The 18,378-nt window shown below is 32.3% G+C and overlaps 1 protein-coding gene and 1 long non-coding RNA gene across 4 annotated transcripts in view; one reads left to right on the top strand and one right to left on the bottom strand.

Moving 5' to 3' along the window:
* The window catches only part of LOC115878467 (mucin-5AC), a 239,996-nt gene that overhangs the window by 14,297 nt on the left and 207,321 nt on the right, over positions 1-18,378 (bottom strand). Inside the window, exons 5-6 of the mRNA XM_030894985.1 lie at positions 11,763-11,990; positions 4,335-4,601 (exon numbers count right to left, since the gene is read on the bottom strand). Of these exons, the coding sequence (XP_030750845.1) occupies positions 4,335-4,601; positions 11,763-11,990 (495 nt within the window). The remainder of the gene's footprint in view (positions 1-4,334; positions 4,602-11,762; positions 11,991-18,378) is intronic.
* LOC115878468 lies at positions 16,051-17,338 on the top strand. Of its 3 annotated transcripts, none has more exons than XR_004049529.1 (4): positions 16,051-16,161; positions 16,520-16,689; positions 16,746-16,846; positions 16,898-17,338. It is a non-coding gene; the product is annotated as an uncharacterized LOC115878468 (long non-coding RNA). The 3 variants fall into 3 exon arrangements; XR_004049531.1 differs by lacking the exon at positions 16,051-16,161 and adding an exon at positions 16,358-16,454; XR_004049530.1 differs by lacking the exon at positions 16,051-16,161 and adding an exon at positions 16,358-16,462.

Here is an 18,378-nt window from a genome sequence, read left to right as displayed (position 1 = left end):
ATAACGACCATCATCACTAAAAGGTATGCTTACTGTTGCCCCCCTCCCTGTTTCTAAATCCAGGAGGTTGGGTCTCTGCACAAATTTAAATAAAAATAGACTTTAGTCTAACGGAAAAAGCAAAAAAATATTTTTTTTTTAATATTTTAGTGATAAAATTTTACTTTATGATCATAAGTATTAGTAAACAAGTAAAACTACTAACTAACAATTGAGGAAGTACAATTAATAACTTTAACACACACTGAATTTAGACTAAAAAGGAAGAAAACAATAAGGTACTAGCTATAAGTAAATAAATAAATTTTAAACATGGTTACTGTTGTAGGAAGCAACACTCCTAAGGAGTTTTTTTTTGATAGTTTTTTGATCTCGGATTTGAATTAAAGTTTTTGAGAACAACTTAAAGGAATGATGCACCTGCTCTGAGGCTTGCTCAGAGTAAAAGCCCAATGTTTTCTGTGAAATACTAACAAGATCCACTATATGGGGAACAACAGCGTGAATTTTTGGATTAAAACTGATTTTCGTATCTCTTATTTTGTCGGAAAAATTCAGTATATAGGCTTCGTAATAATTGGTATCAATATATTTTCCAAAACAGCTGGCTACTACATAATTGAAGGCACAAAATACCTCTATGTATTTGTTGTCTAAAAAATAAACAAAGGGCTTAGTGTCCAAATAACAATAATAAAATAAAGTTTGTTACAAAGTAAGTACCAGGATCTAGTGCTTTAAGGACGTCAACTTTTTTAAGCAAGTTTCTTCCATTATTTCCATTAAATCTGCTGTAATGGTCTAATTGTATCCCCAGAACTTCTTAGCCAGCTTTCAGCAATTTCCGGAAAGTCCTTTTTAGAGAATCGTATATTTTTGTACACTCCCATCTAAATAAATATATAGTTGATAATTGGAAGATTGTCATCACCAGTTATTAAAGGAATGTTGGCGCAATTCTCTAAAAATTTTAATTAAAATTTGCAAAAAATAACTATTAAAAAGTCAATAAAGTAAACTTAGCAGTACACTTACTGTACTTTTTTGTTTCTTTTAAATTTCCACCTGTCTCCTCGTTCCATAATGTACTCCATTTGGAAATATATTTTATGGATCTTAGTTCTCCCCTTGACTGTAAATTTTTGAGTTAACATCACACCAGGCACATGGATGGCATGATGATGAAGATTGAAGGCCCAATATAATCATTATCAACTTTAGATCTGCGGCAAATGTGTAAGAACTGACTCCACAAATAGTATGGAGTTGCAAAATCTCAAACATTGCTCTGATATTTTTGTAGGTTTCTATTATTTTGGGAGCCAATCCTATTATAATAAATTTGTTTATTCCGGTACTTTTATGTTTTTCTTGTTTTATTTCGGGATTTTCGTAACAACATAAAGACAGACAAATTTTTAAAGATCCACCTACACTATCTATGCCCAGTTTTAAATGGAAATCATCAGTAAGTTCACGTTTTTTAAACAAATGGTATTTCCACCTGACCAGGCAGGCAATTTGGTCAAAAAAATCTCCTTAGGAGTGTTGCTTCCTACCAAACCAAACAGTAACCATGTTTAAAATTTATTTATTTACTTATAGCTAGTACCAAATTGTTTTCTTCCTTTTTAGACAAAATTCAGTGTGTGTTAAAGTTATTAATTGTACTTCCTTAATTGTTAGTTTGTAGTTTTACTTGTTTAATAATACTTATGATCATAAAGTAAAATTTTATCACTAAAATATTAAAAAAAATACTTTTTAGCTTTTTCCGTTAGATTAAAGTCTATTTTTATGTAAATTTGTGCAGAGACCCGACCTTCTGGATTTAGAAACAGGGAGGGGGGTAAAAGTAAGCATACCTTTAGGCGATGATGGTCGTTATTTATTATTAACAAAACTTTCTGCGCGCTTTTTAATTTGGTTGAAATTTTTTTTTTTAAATTTGTATAGAGACCTCAATTTTATGTCGGCGATTTTAATTTTGATATTTTTTTGAAGCTAGTGGTATCGGCATTTAAAAAATAAAGTACTCAAAGTTTATATATTTTTTTTCTTGACATTTTGGCCCAGGCTAACTGTGACATGGTGGCGCCTCTCATACGACGCGGAGGCTCCAAGGAGAACGATAGTTGGTATTGAAATTAAATCTTGTGAGCATATTAGGTTAGTAGGTTAATTTAGAGCATTTTTTAAAAATATAAAGTTCTACAAAGTGTCCCAAAAAAATTACACATCAAAGTTGTTTTTTGTAATAAAACACCCTATATATTAATTGATTTTGGGATTCTAAGAGAACAATAAAGGTGAGTTTCATTATAGAAGTATATGACTAAAATGTAAAGTTTTTGACATATTTAACATTTTCTACAAATGAAGAACAATTTTTAAATTTCTATAAAAGCTACCTAAATTTGAATTAATCCGATATAACTTAATAAATAGTTAACTTAACGATTGTACTTAAATAATCAAATTAAAACTTGGCCTAAAAAGTTATACAGGGTGAGACAAAATTAATATTGAATCTTCAAAAGCAAATTACGCTTTTATTTTAAATTAAACACCCAGTATTTTATTTTGATATTCAATGGAAAATTCAGGTCACTTCAAAATATTATAAAGGTTGCCTACCCCTCAAACAAAGATTTTCTTAGTTATATGTTAAGACATTACTGCTTTTCGAAATAGAACTTCACATATGCCTTTAACATGAAAAGGTCTTTTGAAAAGAGAAAATCATTTTATGCAGGCACATATTGGGCATTTGATTTCATCTAGCTAATTTTTGTGTCATAATTATACGCTTATATCTAGATTTAATTCTGTAATAATTAAAATATGTTTTAATCTTTTTAGTACCGTTGAGTATTTTACTCTACATCGTTTATTTTTTGTTAAATTAACAAAAGGTACATCACAGCCACATATATTGTGTCAAATAATAAAGATCTACTGAGGCAAAATCATAAAAATGAATATACATATCTAGAAAAATCTTTGTCAATCAAGATATATGAATTCTCCATTGAATACCGGTATAATATACTGAATGTTCCATTTAAAATAAAGGAGTAACTTGCTTTTAAACGTAGCCAATCTTCAGTATTAATTTTATCTCGCCCTGTATAACTTTTCGGGACAAATTTGAATGTGGTTTAACCTTTGAATAAGAAGACTAAGGAAGGAGCATAATGCTATCCATGTATTCATGCATGGTGGGCGGAAAAAGCACTCTGGGGTGGGGATCCTTGACAGTTCTGTTTGACGATTCATTTGACACATTTGAATTTGATTTGAAATTTTGTGGATTTGTCATTTACGGAGCTTATTTTATGTTATTTATTATTTATTCTACTACTGATAGTTGTATAAAGGTAGTAAATCTAGATGGAAATTGTGACAGAACTTAAATTAACAGTGACACTATCGCGATTTCTCGAAAAAGACTCTAAAATAGTTGGTTGTGTAGCGTGCGGTAGATCTCGGCAAAAATTGAGTGAAATAATGGAACAACTTTTCCCTAGTAAGTGACTATATAACATACATACGTGTAGTAAACCGATCATTTATGAAATTCACTTAAATTAACTAAATTATATATTTTTCTTGCATTTTAGCATTTATTTATTACTTGTCAAAGATTAGATATCAAAGTATTTAGATACGTTAATTTGACTTACCTGCTTCAGTAGCGTATCGGATGTTTGTGTTAATAAATACTTATTATAACTTATCTATTTTTATTAGAATTATATATTTTTATAACAATTTTAATAACTACCAACATTTATTCACAACGTAGAATAAAAGAACAAATTATTGAGTCTACCCCACGTCTCCCTTACATCATAGTTTTAGATTTTTTAAATAAAATTAGAACGACACTGATAAACCGGAATTTAAGTCGGCCATATTTGAGGCCCATCGCGGTGTACCTAAGATTTTTGATATGCTCCTTCCTTAGTCTTCTTATTCAAAGGGTTTAACAATCAAAGGTTATAGTAATTAAATATCAGGCTATACAGGGTAAATTACAATTTAGGTAGCTGTTATTGAAATTTAAAATTTGTTCTTCATTTTCACAAAATGTGGAATATACCTTACAATTTAGGTATATTCTTCTTTAATAAAACTCACCTTTATTTTTTTTTGCTATTCAAAAATCAATTAATATATAGGGGGTCCTATTACAAAAAACTTCGACGAGTAATTTTTTTGGAGACACCCTGTAGAAATTTCATTTCGATATAAACGACCGTTCTTCTTGGAGCCTTCGAGTCATATGAGAGGCGCCATCCTGTATGTATCAAATAATTTACATGCATTACCTGGAGTTTTCTCGGTAGAATGTTCACTTTGAGGAAGTTTAAATCCAGGAGGTAGAAAAGCCGCTATATCAACTTCTTTAACGTTTTTCAACAGCTCTTCGCTTCTGTTAACTTTTTCCAAATTGTTAGCTTTAGTGTCTGATGGTTTCAATTTTGCAAATATCTCTTGCAGAAGTCCAGCGCTGCTACCCTCTTTTGCTCTAGGTTTGTAACCAGGAGGCAATAATGAGGTTATGTCGTCTTGAGCTGTTGCTTTTGGAGCACCTGCTGAAATAATAATTAATATTAGTTAAATGAATTTGTAATATTTTTAATATTATGTTTTGTTTTTTTATAACTTCTTTTTATGTTTCTCAACAAAGGCGATATTTGACTGTATATTTGAACATTTCTTAATTTTTGCTTTTGTCCTTTCCATTTATCTGATAATTTTTTTCAGTTTTTTATTACTAGCGTGTACCCGCGACTTCGTTCGCGTCAAATTAATCATTTGTAATGGTAATGATAAAGCAAAGCAAGAATTTCAATTAACATACAAACTCGATAAAATTTTGTCACTTTTATGTCAGCATGAGAAAAAACAATCGAGAACCCCCCCCTTATCGAACCTCTACACCCCACAGTCAATCCGTTTGCCAAAAATCAGCTTTAAACGTCAAGCAGTTCAAGCAGAATCGTGATTACTCAATGGTCATATTTTATGAAACACCCTGTATAAATATTTAAAAAGTCTTACAATATGTAAAACAACAAAATAAAACATACGTGTTAAGAGTTTTTCCGAAAAACCCACCGATTTTAAAATAAAAAATATCCTAATATTTGAGGGGTGGTTTCACCCCCTTAGAACTCGAGTTTCGAAAAATCCCTTCTTATCGAACCTCTACACCCTAAAGTTGATCCGTTTTCCAAACATCTGCTTTTTACGTCAAACGCTTTAAGTAGGATCGTGATTAATCAATGACCAGATTTTTCGAAACACCCTGTATACATTTTTAAAAAATCTTAAAATATGTAAAAAAAACAAAATAAAGTGTTTAAGCGTTTTTTTCGGAAATTTGACCGTTTTTTAAATAAAAAATATTGTAATATTTGAGTGGTGGTTTCACCCCCCTGGAACAGGAATTTTGAAAAATCCCTTCTTATCTAACCTCTACACCCTAGAATCAACCTGTATGCCGAAATCTTTGCCAAAATTGAGCTTCTTACGTTGAGTGGTTTGAGCAGGATCGTGGTTAATCTGTGAGTCAGTCACTTAAGGATTTTTTTATATATTAGTATAGATTAAATACTCTCTCTACGGATACGTATTTCGATTATTTCGGTAAGTAAAAGTCAATTTTTTTACAATAGTGCAAAAAGTAACTTATTTGTTGCACTAGTGCAAAAAAACACCTTGACATTACAATAATAATAATAATAATTTATTAATGTCAAAAAATTACAAAGAAACAATTTACACACGTCAATAAAATACAAAAAAAAACATTCAAACAATGCACTAAATAAAATCTTACTAGCTAAAAAAAAGTAGGATAATACTAAGAGCTGGCAAAGTTTAGTCTTGGGTCGAGATTTCCGTATGTAAGAAGAGTACAATTTTTTTCCTTTTTTTTTTCTCTTTTTTTTTAAGAAAAAAGAGTTATCGGTCAACTTAACTCGTAGTTGTGGAGTGACAAAATTTCCCAAAAAACAAAAATTCTACTTTATAAAGCCATTGTAGAGAGCATTACCACTTATGGCGCTGAAACGTGAGAGCTAAACCAAGTAGAGAAAAATAAGTTGCTGTCTCTTTTGAAATGGATAACACATCTCAAATCAAAGAATACGAGAAATTATAGGAGAAAAAGAAACTATTCTCGACGCCACTGACGGCAAAATACTAAGTTGGTACGGACACTTCCAACGAATGGATGATAACCGATATAAGCAGGGCGTAGTTGACGCTATGAATTCTAGGGGCCTCCAGGAAGAAGACTGGACAGACAGAAATCTGTGGAAGTTGAGAAGCGGGAGACGACGAATGTCGTAAAAATCCGCAATATATAATATATATATATATATATATATATATATATATATATATATATATATATATATATATATATATATATATATATATATATATATATATATATATATATATATATATATATATATATATATATATATATATATATATATATATATATATATATATATATATATATATATATATATATATATATATATATATATATATATTATATATATATATATATATATATATATATATATATATATATATATATATATATATATATATATATATATATATATATATATATATATATATATATATATATATATATATATATATATATATATAGAAGAGTACAATGCGTTTATAATGTACTGAACAAAGAGAGGACAGTGAACAAACGTATGAAATAAACCGAGAAACTGTGCACATCGCTAGAGACGTGGAAGGGGATATAGCGGATTTGTCGCAGTTGACCGACCCAATCAATACCTCTATCAGTACTTAAAGTTCTAGGGAAAGGTGTACGTCATGCGTTCAGCTTCACGATTTAATTACGTCTCGTGATACTTAATTTGTTTATTTATTAACGAGTCGTTGTAATTTTCCCTATAGCTTGAATTTTTTTAAGTGCAAGCTAGAAACACTTGCATTTTTGGTAAAAATAAATGGAATTTTCGAAAGAGTGGGTGTTCGATAGTGGTCGCGCTATTAGAACTCTGAATTCAAAAATCGATATCTCGAAATCTACTAGAAATAATAGATTGTAGTTTTTTCAAGAACTTTGGTAATATTTCTGCTGTATTTTCTTTGTAAACAGTATGTGAAAATCTTTATCAATAAAAAAATTACACGATTGCTGAAAATTGCTATGCTCTAAAAGTAAATGGATGGATTGTTTACAATTTTTAAATGGAAAAAACAACCTTACCGAATTTTTCTTATGTAAACATATTGTAAAACATCCGATATTGAAAAAAAAAGTTTCAATATCTTAAGTGGTTCTTGAGTTATGGCTTGTTATGTGTTAAAAAGTTGAGTTTCTAAATTATCGCGATTACTGACGTTTTCTCGTTATAAAAAAATGACACCCTAACGATATCCTTATAATTCCATTTCAGATGCTCAGAAACATGTCTAATGATTTTATCTAGTTATCTCTTGAAAAAATTGGCTTTTAAAAATAAGCGATTTGCAATCGTGATTTTACTTTACTTGATAGGGAAAGGCGTATCGGCAACGCCGCAACAGCACACCGCCGCGCGTCGCATCGGTCGGTCGCATTTCTCTCACTCCGACTTAATAAGATCCCTATGCGATTTACTTCCACACATGTAAATGCCGACCCAAAAGTAACAGTTGCCAGCACGGTATAATGAAAAATTAAAATCCATAAATTCTTGATAAGTATAGAAACTGTTCTCAATTAAATTTTTTTTTAATTTTTCTTTTAAAATCTTTCAAACACATACTTTTTATGAACAATTATTATGAATGACAAATCGAAGACAAAAAAAATTGTGAATTTTTGTGAAAATTTGTCAAATCCTGGAAGGTAACAACCCAAACCAAGTACTAGTACTGGACACCTCGCAGCAACATTCCGCAAAAAAATTTTAGGTGAAGAACAAGAACCCGAGGCCTCCACGAACAGAAATAAAAATAAAATTCAAAAGACTACTGAAAATGAAGTTTGTCCATCAATTACCTTATTGAATGGTTCAAATTGCGACATTAATTGAAGAAATTAATGTCGCAAGAAGATTGAATAGTGTCATTGTTAGTAGTTATATTATTCTGTGAATTACTGTAAAAACTTTTTAATAAAGATTTAAATAAAATTTCAATTCCATCATAGAAAAAATGTCGTGTGCAACATATACAAAAGTATATTTGTTGCACTCATTATGACTGCAGCTGTCGATTCGTCTCGAGCTGCAAAACTCGCGTTGTGCTACAAAGTCCTTTTGGCACTAGTTACACAAATAATTATTGTGTTCCTCTGTAATTAAGAAAATTAAAAGAAAAATGTTACCTAATTAATGCAAGAAATTCAGAAATCTCAAGTTACAATATTCCTAATATGTACGCTTTATTTTAATTCCAAAATAATTTTAAATATGGTACACTGGCAATTAATTAATTCATTAATTTAAAACTTTATTTAATAAATACACAAATATACCGTTAATATTTCTATATTCAAGGTTTACTATTACATAGTTATTACTTAAACCTCATAAATATTATAATTATAAACATATTTCTAAGCAATAAGTAACTTTGTTCAAGTTCTGTGCCACATAGTTGCAGAACAACTTTGATGCATATGAAGTTAAATTTTAGAATTTCATACTTATTGAAAATCGTTTCAAACAGAACTGGAACAAATTGTTTACAGTTGTAAATTAATTGCACTAAAATATTAAATTTTTGTTACTAATTGAAAACTGTAATAACTATATGCATATTGCGTAAGTTATAAATACAGGGTGGCCCATCGAAAACGTTCCGCAAGGCATAACGGCCAGGGTAATTTTTTTTCAGAAAATTCAAAAACACGTCAATTTTGTTTGTGAGGGGGACAACTTTTGCCCCAAAAATGATTGCAAAATCTTCAACCCTCTAAGCGGGGGTGTCATCCCCCAACTTTTTTCAAATGGGAAAGGGGGTCAAGTGGTACCGCAATGAAACGGGCTTTTTATTCTCTATACTTTCCCGCTTCGTTTTTGAAAATCGGTCGAGTCATTGAGAAAATATGAAGGATTGAAATTTGAAAAGGTTCTTTAAACATTTATCAGAGTAAATGAAAAGGATAAATTCCTTCGGCCAATTTGCTGTTTTTTCTTATTATTTCTAGATGTTTACGCATTTTTTCACTTGTCACAAGTTTGAACGATCAGGTGCGGCAGTTGCTAGATAGCTGTTCTGTGACTTGTGCGTTGAAGTTCTTCTCAATATCGTTAAACTTTTTAACAATTATGGTGTACTCACTTGCAGAAAAAGTGGAAATAATCGAACTTTATTTTAAAAATAATGAATGTAGCAATCGGGTTTCGCAGATATTCAATGAATGCCATCCTGAAAAACACCTTTATGGCAAAATTGTTCGCGAGTTAGTAGCAAAATTTCGCAAAACTGGTTCCGTTATGAATAAAAAGAGGCAGAGGGAAAACCCTGTAGTAAATGAAGCTATGGAGGTATTCGTATTGGGCCAAGTTGCCATTGATAGTACGCTGATTACAGGAAAATTAGCCAATGCAAAATTAGCCGGCGTGAATCGTACCAGTGTCCAAAGGATATTAAAAAAACGCAAGTTTTACCCGTACAAAATTCAGTTGGTACAAGAACTCAACGACGACGATTTTGATCGTCGCTTGCAATTTTGTGAAACTGTGAGTGAACGAGTGGCGAATGATAATAATTTCCTATTTAATGTGTGTTTTTCGGATGAGTGTACTTTCTTTTTGAACGGTGTAGTTAATCGGCATAACTGTCGGTACGGGGCTGAGGGGTTTTTCAGGAGGTGCACACACAAAACCCTCAGAAATTGAACGTGTGGGCTGGTATTTTTGGAAATTCCATTTTGGGTCAGTTTAACGATATTGAGAAGAACTTCAACGCACAAGTCACAGAACAGCTATCTAGCAACTGCCGCACCTGATCGTTCAACCTTGTGGTAAGTAAAAAGATGCATAAACATCTAGAAATAATAAGAAAAAACAGCAAATTGGTCGAAGGAATTTATCCTTATCATTTACTCTGATAAATGTTTAAATAAACTTTTCAAATTTCAATCCTTCATATTTTCTCAATGACTCGACCGATTTTCATAAACGAAGCGGGAAAGTATAGAGAATAAAAAACCCTTTTCATTGCGGTATCACTTGACCCACCCTTCCCATTTGAAAAAAGTTGGGGGATGACACCCCCGCTTAGAGGGTTGAAGATTTTGCAATCATTTTTGGGGCAAAAGTTGTCCCCCTCACAAACAAAATTGACGTGTTTTTGGATTTTTTGAAAAAAGAAATATCCTGGCCGTTATGCCTTGCGGAACGTTTTCGATGGGCCACCCTGTATATATAGCTCATAGATAAAAGTTAGTTTTATTATATATTTGCCCTAGATAACGTCAGGTATGGGCTAGGTTTATTTAAGCAGTACCAAGCGTCAAATTGAAGTTTCGAGATATTCGGGGTTAAAGTGGCAATGCTTTAGTAAAATAACGAGGGGTCGGATTTTTAAATTTTGAGTTCAATACAGTCAGAAATTGGAGTTTGTAAGTATTTTTGGCTTTTGGCTGTGGATGGAACCAAACGCCAAAAAGCCATCTGATCTAGAGGTGTGTAGTTCGTGCACGAACTAGTTCCAATGAACTATTCCGGCCCCGGAATGAAAGTAACTAGTTCCTCAGAACCTATTCCGGGATCGAGACTGTGACCGATATAAAATAAATAATAATATGCGACGGATCGGCCAGCGCGATCGTAGCCCGATGCTAGGCAAGAGTGGGGAATGCCAGCGGTATGTTATAGGATCCGGACCTAGAGGAACTAAATAAAAGACTAGTTTAGGTACGGATCGGCTAGCGTGATCGTAGCTCGATGCTAAGCGGGAGTGGAGAGTGCCAGTCGTATTTTACCTGTCCCGGACCGAAAAGACTGGGAGGAACTAGAGGAACTAATTAAAAGACTAGTTCAGGGGAATATATTCAGTCGGCAAATCCGAGATACAAGGCGACGATGACAGATTCGGCATTGTCTATTACCACAGCTGGCGTAATTACCACAGAAAATTGTCTTAGATATTGTTTTTGATTTTTAGTTTGTTCTTTGAGTATTTTATGGGAATGTTTCACTTTAGGTCGTTAAAATTACGAAATATCTTATAAAATGAAGTAGATATTCTGAATTTTTAGACAAAAACAAAAAGCTTGAAGTGGGGAAAAAGCAATTTTTCGTAAAATTTTCATTATTATTTGCTCCAATTGATTTGTGATATAGTTTTTTAAACTCTGATTTGAGTTTCTTTTTTATTTTTGTTATCTGCAATAAAACTTACCTGTATGTATTTAACATGCGCAATTACACGTCTCGTTATATTTCGTACATTATAAAAATTCTACAGATCATACTGTGAATAGTTCTGACTGACAACGTAATCCATTAGCAAGCAACGGGGATGCCAATGTTAGTCGGGAACTATTGTGAACTAAAGACTTAGTTCAAGGAAATATTCCTCTGGAGGAACTAGAACCAAGGAACTAGTTCCTCCCAAGGATAATCCCCCTCTCCATAATCCCCCTCTCCCCTCTCCATAAACCTAACTGATTATTCAAAATTTGTATAGGACTTCCTATTTTTCCAGCGCATAGGCACCACCCGGTATATAATTTTTGGTATAGTCACCTTTGCTTGTCTCACTGGGTTTAGTTGCTTTTGGCAAGAGTCGTTTTGATTTCGGTGTGGTTGGTCGATTACCAGGCGAATACCTTCTGATGTTAACTTGAGGGTATGGCTTGGTTGTCGTGGGTATAGTTGGTGTAGTAGTCGACGTTATTGTTTCCATGGTCGACACATCCATTTTATCTGGACTGTTTTCTTTTATCACGGCTATGTTATCGTTTTTAAATCCACCTAGAAAAAAATGAGAAAATGCTAGAAGTTTTTCGGTAAATTTACCTTTTTAGTTCAATTTTTTCTTAAAACTAAATTTGAAATCAAATAATCTTATACAATACAATTTTACAATATTTAAAACAAAAAATGAACACAGATTATTTGATTTCAAATTTAGTTTTAAGAAAAAGGTCACTCTGGTTTGTTATTCCATTTTTATATGGAATTTAAGAGTTTTCGATTTTTTTCTTGTATTGTAAAATATGGAATATTTTTATACCACACTCAAACAAACCAAAACCATAAAATGCAAAAAATTCCAAGTCTTACACGCAGTTTCCCCATCAGAAGAAGTTGTGGGATTTCATATGAATTAAAGTCAGATATTATTGTTAGTGTATGGAAGTACCTGTTCAACATATCCGTTAAAAAATGATATCTAATTAATTACCTATGAACTTTTGAGGAGCAGACTTACTAAATGTATTTTATCCATTTTTTAAGATTTCCAACCAAAGGTGGCATAGTCAACTAAATACAGAGAGTTATAATATACAGTGTGTCAATTTTAAAACTTCCCACCCTTAATATCTTTCTTGCAGTTAAAAATATAAAAAATTGGAAAGAATTTTGTAATTGTAAATGAATATTTTTACTCTTTTTCTTTTAACCCCTAGGATGGGTAGATGCCACCTTTACAATATTAAATGGGAATGGGGGTCAAGTGGCACATAGTTTTAAAGGGCGTTAATTCTCTTTTCAGTGATATCCTACTTTATTGGTTTTTATCCAGAGGTTTCCGGATAATCGCGTTTCAAAGTTGCAGAAACAATTAAACGTACCTGCATTGAGATTTTGGTTTTCAGGTTAGTGTTTACACAAAAGTTATTGCTATGGATCTCCTGTAGTTCAAATGATTAGAAGATTAGGTTCCACCACTTATATTATTATAAGTTGTTCAAAATGTTGTCCATTTTCCTGTAAACAGTAATAAAGTCTGTTTTCAAACATCTCCCTAACATTTCGGAAAACTTCACCGGGAATTGACTGGCATTCTGCTGTAATTTAATATCATCAATATCAGTAGATTGTCAAAAGTCAAATAATCTTGAAAGCCATTCAATTGGTCTCCTTCTGCCAATCCATGTACCCGGAAATCTCTCGTTTAACCACTGTCGGACCGCAAAAAAATAATGAGCTATAGCACCGTCTTGCTGGAATGTTTACAAATCCTCCTGTGAAACTGAGTAGAGGTTGCAACTCATTCGAATTTGAGAAAGGAAACGTTAATGTTTATGATGTTTTCTGTTTATTAGTATTTCGAATTTCGACCCCCTAGAAAAATGTAATGGCTACGTCCTTGTTACCACCTAATCTTCTAGTCATTTGTACTGCAAGGAGATCTACTGCAATAATTTTTGTGTAAACATTAGCCTGAATACCAAAATCTCAATGCAGGCATGTTTAATTGTGTCTGCAACTTTGAAACGCGATTATTCGGAAATATCTGGACAAAAACCAACAAAGTAGAATACCACTGAAAATAGAATTAAATGCCCTTTAAAACGATGTGCCACTTGACACCCATTCCCGTTTAAGATTGCAAGAGTGACAACTACCTCCTAAAGCTACATTCGCAATCAATTCGCTGGCCGAGTGGTACTTTGGCACGCAAGCTTATCATATGTACTTCAGTGTAATCATTCACAACAAAATTCGACGCCAGAGTGCAAGTTGAAGTTGGATTGAAAGCTTGCAAGCTGCTAACTTCCACTTCAGCACGGAATTTTCATTTGACAATTATGACAATTTTGACATTTAAATTTTAATAATTATTTTGTTTGTGGTGTTGTTACAAGCCATTTTCCTGTGAAAGTAAATATTTATTATTAAAAGAAAAATGAGTGAAGTGGACGCTATTCCTATTTTATTAGGACTTGTGGCTTTGCTGTTAAAAAAACGGCAATTATTGTTGCAGCCCAATAATTCGCTTGATCGTAAACCAAGGGGTTTACCAAAATCTAAAAAATGGGGCGTTCGACCCATATTAATGGCGAGAAAAAGTTTTGGGTGCTACGAAAATCTTTTACAAGAAGCTCGCTGAAGCAATCCCATAATTGAGACACATTTTAGAAAAAAATCATCACTAAATGACGTTCTTGTTTCCATTTTTCTAAACATAAAAACTTGGAAAACTTATATAACAACTGTTCCGGATTTTGCCTCTTCCATATGCTCTTCCAAAATAAAAACAAACAACTAACCTAAAAAAATGTCAGGAGACGTTTAAACACGCGTGCGCAAAATTCGACTTGAAATTTGTTGTGAATGGTTAATTTCGTGCCGACTTTAATGTCGAATTGCCACTTGGCCAGCGAATTGATTTCGAATGTAGCTTAAGGGGTTGAAAGAAAAAGGCCAAAAATATTCATTTAAAGTGTACACCTTACTAATAAAATTGACGTGTTTTTCCGATTCAACATCGGCATAAATATTATTCACAAACTTTTCAGAAAACTGCGTGAAATACAGGGTGGCGCCTCTCATACGACGCGGAGGCTCCAAGGAGAACGACAGTTTGTATTGAAATAAAATTTTGTGAACATATATAGGTTAATTTAGAGCATTTTTTTTAGATATAGAGAGTTCTACAGGGTATCCCCAAAAGAAGTTACCCATAAATGTTGTTTTTTTGTATTGGAACACCACATATATTAATTGATTTTCCGATTCTAGGAGAAAAATAAAGGCGAGATTCTTTAGAGAAGTATATAACTAAGCAAACTAGTGTATAAAACAGGCAAACATTTTTAAAACCAACTGAAATCCACCAAGCCTATACTATTTGAAACTTTTTCGATTATGTTTGGAGACTTTAATCGTCCAGTCTCGTATTTATGAATTAGTAACCTCGATAAGGCTTTTCGAAATTCAAACGGGCGTCCCGTCGGCTTAAAATCAAAACGGTAGTACCTAACTAAGCCTGGTCAAAAGAAGACAGACGTCGCAAGTTTAATCGGGCCACCGTATCCCGTCCCGAATATAAACGAGTTTATAATTCCGGACCGGGATTTTCTGTATTTGCTATTGCCGGATCTAGGTTAATTGCCGAATAGAGTAATGGGGGTGATATTTATTGCGAGCTGGTCACCTAACTGCCTAATGCAGTTTCAATTTTAAAAACGGTGGACTCGAGGAAAAATATAGTGAGCTATTGGATAAGCCATAAATGATTTGAACCACGTAAAAATTGAGGTCGAAAATTTATGTTCCATTATACAGAGTGAGTCGTAAATAATTGCAAATATTTTTATAGGATAGAATATTTCGACCCCAGATGAGGTTTTTTTCGAGAAATTGTTTTTTTAAAAAATTTCGAATTTTTTGATTTTTTTTCAAAACGAAGCATTTTCGTATAGATGTAAACCCAGATAGCACAAAAGGAACATTTACATTCTAAGAATATTCCTCCGAAGTTCTTATAAGTATATTCTTTTTTTAATAAGTATGGCATATGAATAGTACATTCTACTACGAATGTGATTTAAAGGTATGTTATCAGCATGACCTTAGAATGTCTTCTTAAATTATGGTTTACAATAAATTTTAAGTATCTGCTATTCACGTTCTAAACATATCAATATCTGAATAAAAATATAGGAGAATAAAAATGATTTCTAAATGAAAAAATGAATACAATACATTATATTTGTATATTTTCTTACTATCAGTTACTATTAAGTTTTTGTGTATTAAATAATTAGGGATTTTATATATTAGTGTATATAGATGCCCTGTAAACAAATATTCAAGCAAAAATACAGTGTTTCTTATTCTAACAAATAAATAAACCTGTAAAACTGTATAAATAAAAACGATCTTCCATTATGAAATAAAAAGATCGATTATACCAAAAGATAGTTTGATAAAACTCGCTAGATTTTAATCGATTTTTTAGGTAAAAAGATCGATCTTCGACTGAAATCGATTCGAATCGTACATCCATAACATAACCTAATAAAAAAACAACAAGTGAACTATAAACGTAAACGTGCTTCATCCAAACTATTATATTTTAATAATTAAAACACTGAGATAACGTAAAGATAAGTGATGCAAATAATTATTTTAAGGATAGAATCGGTAAAATAGTTCTTGTTATGTTTGTGTTTTCAGTATCTATTTTAAGGTGAGTGAATTTAAAACCATGAGACCTCGAAAGAAAAAAGGTTACACTAAAAAATATTTTAAAATTCAGCCAAAAAAAAGGAGCCAAAATCTTATTAAGTCAATGTTACGCAAATATGACTTCAATATTGTACATTAAACTGGATTCAGACCAAAGTGGATTCAGACTTTGTTATCCTCCGTACCTACATCATCAAAGTAGGTAGTAGTATCTCTGGTAGTATCATTGAAGATTTCTGTTCTAATAAGTGTAGTTCCAGTGCTGAAATTTCCTACAATATAGTATTTATATAGGTATTTATGTAGGCTTTTCTATAATCATTTATTGTGTATTTTTTAAGAGAAGGTATTTTTTTTAGAATTATTAGGTTCGAGAATTATCTAGACTTGGCGGTTCAGGAGTAGCACAAAGTACAAGGAAAATGCTTTATAAGGTTCTGGGCAATGAAATTGCACAAAAATATTCTTAGGATGGGGCCAAACAGAAGAGAAGTTTGAAATCATTGTTAGTGGCCAAAAGCAATTTTAGGTATTTGAACTTAAAGATATTTGGTGTTGCATAGACTGTAATAACATATATTTTAGACTCCATGAAAGGTCAATTTCAAGAGTCAAAAGAAACCGAAATTATCAATATAATTAAAATATGGCTTGTAAAAACAAAAGAAAGATTAAAAAATACCAAGGTAAGTTGTGCAATTTATTTGAACAGTATAATTCTGCTGATATTATTTCAGAAGGGTAGACAAGAGAATATAGAAACATAGACATAGAAGATAATATCAATGTATATCGTTATATTAAAATATTTTTAATTAATAAACATATATTACTCAAGTTCGTCTTTATCCTTACCTATTATTTTTAACCGTTCTATTTATTAGTTAATTTTTGATTATTACACACCAAATTATTTAATTTCAGCAAATTGTTTGTAGTGTGTTCCAGATATGAATGTACTGTATAGGTATCCTATAGATTTTAAGAGATAAAAAAATTGCTAAATATGAAAAAAATTGTATCTATATCTATAGTTTATAGGATATTGATACAGGGCATCCTTATACAGGACACCCAGTAGATACAGAGTTGAGGGTTGGAATCTTTGGTGTTACAACAGCAAATTAAAACACTAATTCACCACAATATACCAAAACACTTTACTTTTGAACTGGACGCTTGTTTGGTTAATCATCTTAGCGTCATCAGCAGATGATTAAAACTTAAATTTTGACCATCTGCTGATGATGCTAACATGGTTAGCGAAACGCGCGTCCTGTGCAAAAGTAAAGTGTTTTGGTGTATTGTGGTAAATTAGTGTTTTATTTTGCCTCTGTAGATAATAAAAAAATATGAAAAACATATGAAAAGCATAAATATAGAATATTAAAAACATGAATATCATATAATTGGAATATTATTTTTAAATACATTCTTTTACGAACATATAATTCACGTTCATAGAATATATCTTGGAATGTGAAACGCACTTCTATATCACTTGAATAGGGTGGAACGTAATCTCTGCTATTCATGTGCCATATATGTTCCCAATGAAAAAAAAGGAATGTGAATAGAACATTGTTGTTCTCCAAAGTCACTTGCTTCGCATATGAAAAGAACGTAAATGTGCTATCTGGGAATTGTGTACCGGGTGTCCCATTTTGGTTGAAATCATACGTTTTTATTATATCTTTGCCCTAGATAACGTCAGGTATGGGCTAGGTTTATTTAAGCAGTACCAAGCGTAAAATTGAAGTTTCGAGATATTCGGGTTAAAAGTGGCAATGCTTGGTTAAGTGCAATTCGGGGTTAAAGTGGCACGCCAAAAAGCCATCTGATCTAGAGGTGTGTAGTTCGTGAACGAACTAGTTCCAATGAACTATTCTGGCCCCGGAATGAAAGTAACTAGTTACTCAGAACCTATTCCGGGATCGAGACTGTGACCGATATAAATAATAATATGCGACGGATCGGCCAGCGGGATCGTAGCCCGATGCTAGGTAGGAGTGGGGAATGCTAGCCGTATGTTGTCGAATCTGGACCCAGAGAAACTAAATAAAAGACTAGTTTACGTACGGATCGGCTAGCGTGATCGTAGCTCGATGCTAAACGGGAGTGGAGAGTGCCAGTCGTATGTTACCTGTCCCGGACCGAAAGGACTGGGTCGAACTAGAGGAACTAATTAAAAGACTAGTTCACGGGAATCTATTCAGTC

Source organism: Sitophilus oryzae, unplaced genomic scaffold, assembly GCF_002938485.1.
Source record: "Sitophilus oryzae breed Bouriz unplaced genomic scaffold, Soryzae_2.0 scaffold_1512_pilon_pilon, whole genome shotgun sequence".
Classification (NCBI taxonomy): Eukaryota; Metazoa; Arthropoda; class Insecta; order Coleoptera; family Curculionidae; genus Sitophilus; species Sitophilus oryzae.
The sequence above is the reverse complement of the archived record's forward strand: the minus strand, read 5'-3'. Positions and strand labels throughout refer to the sequence as shown.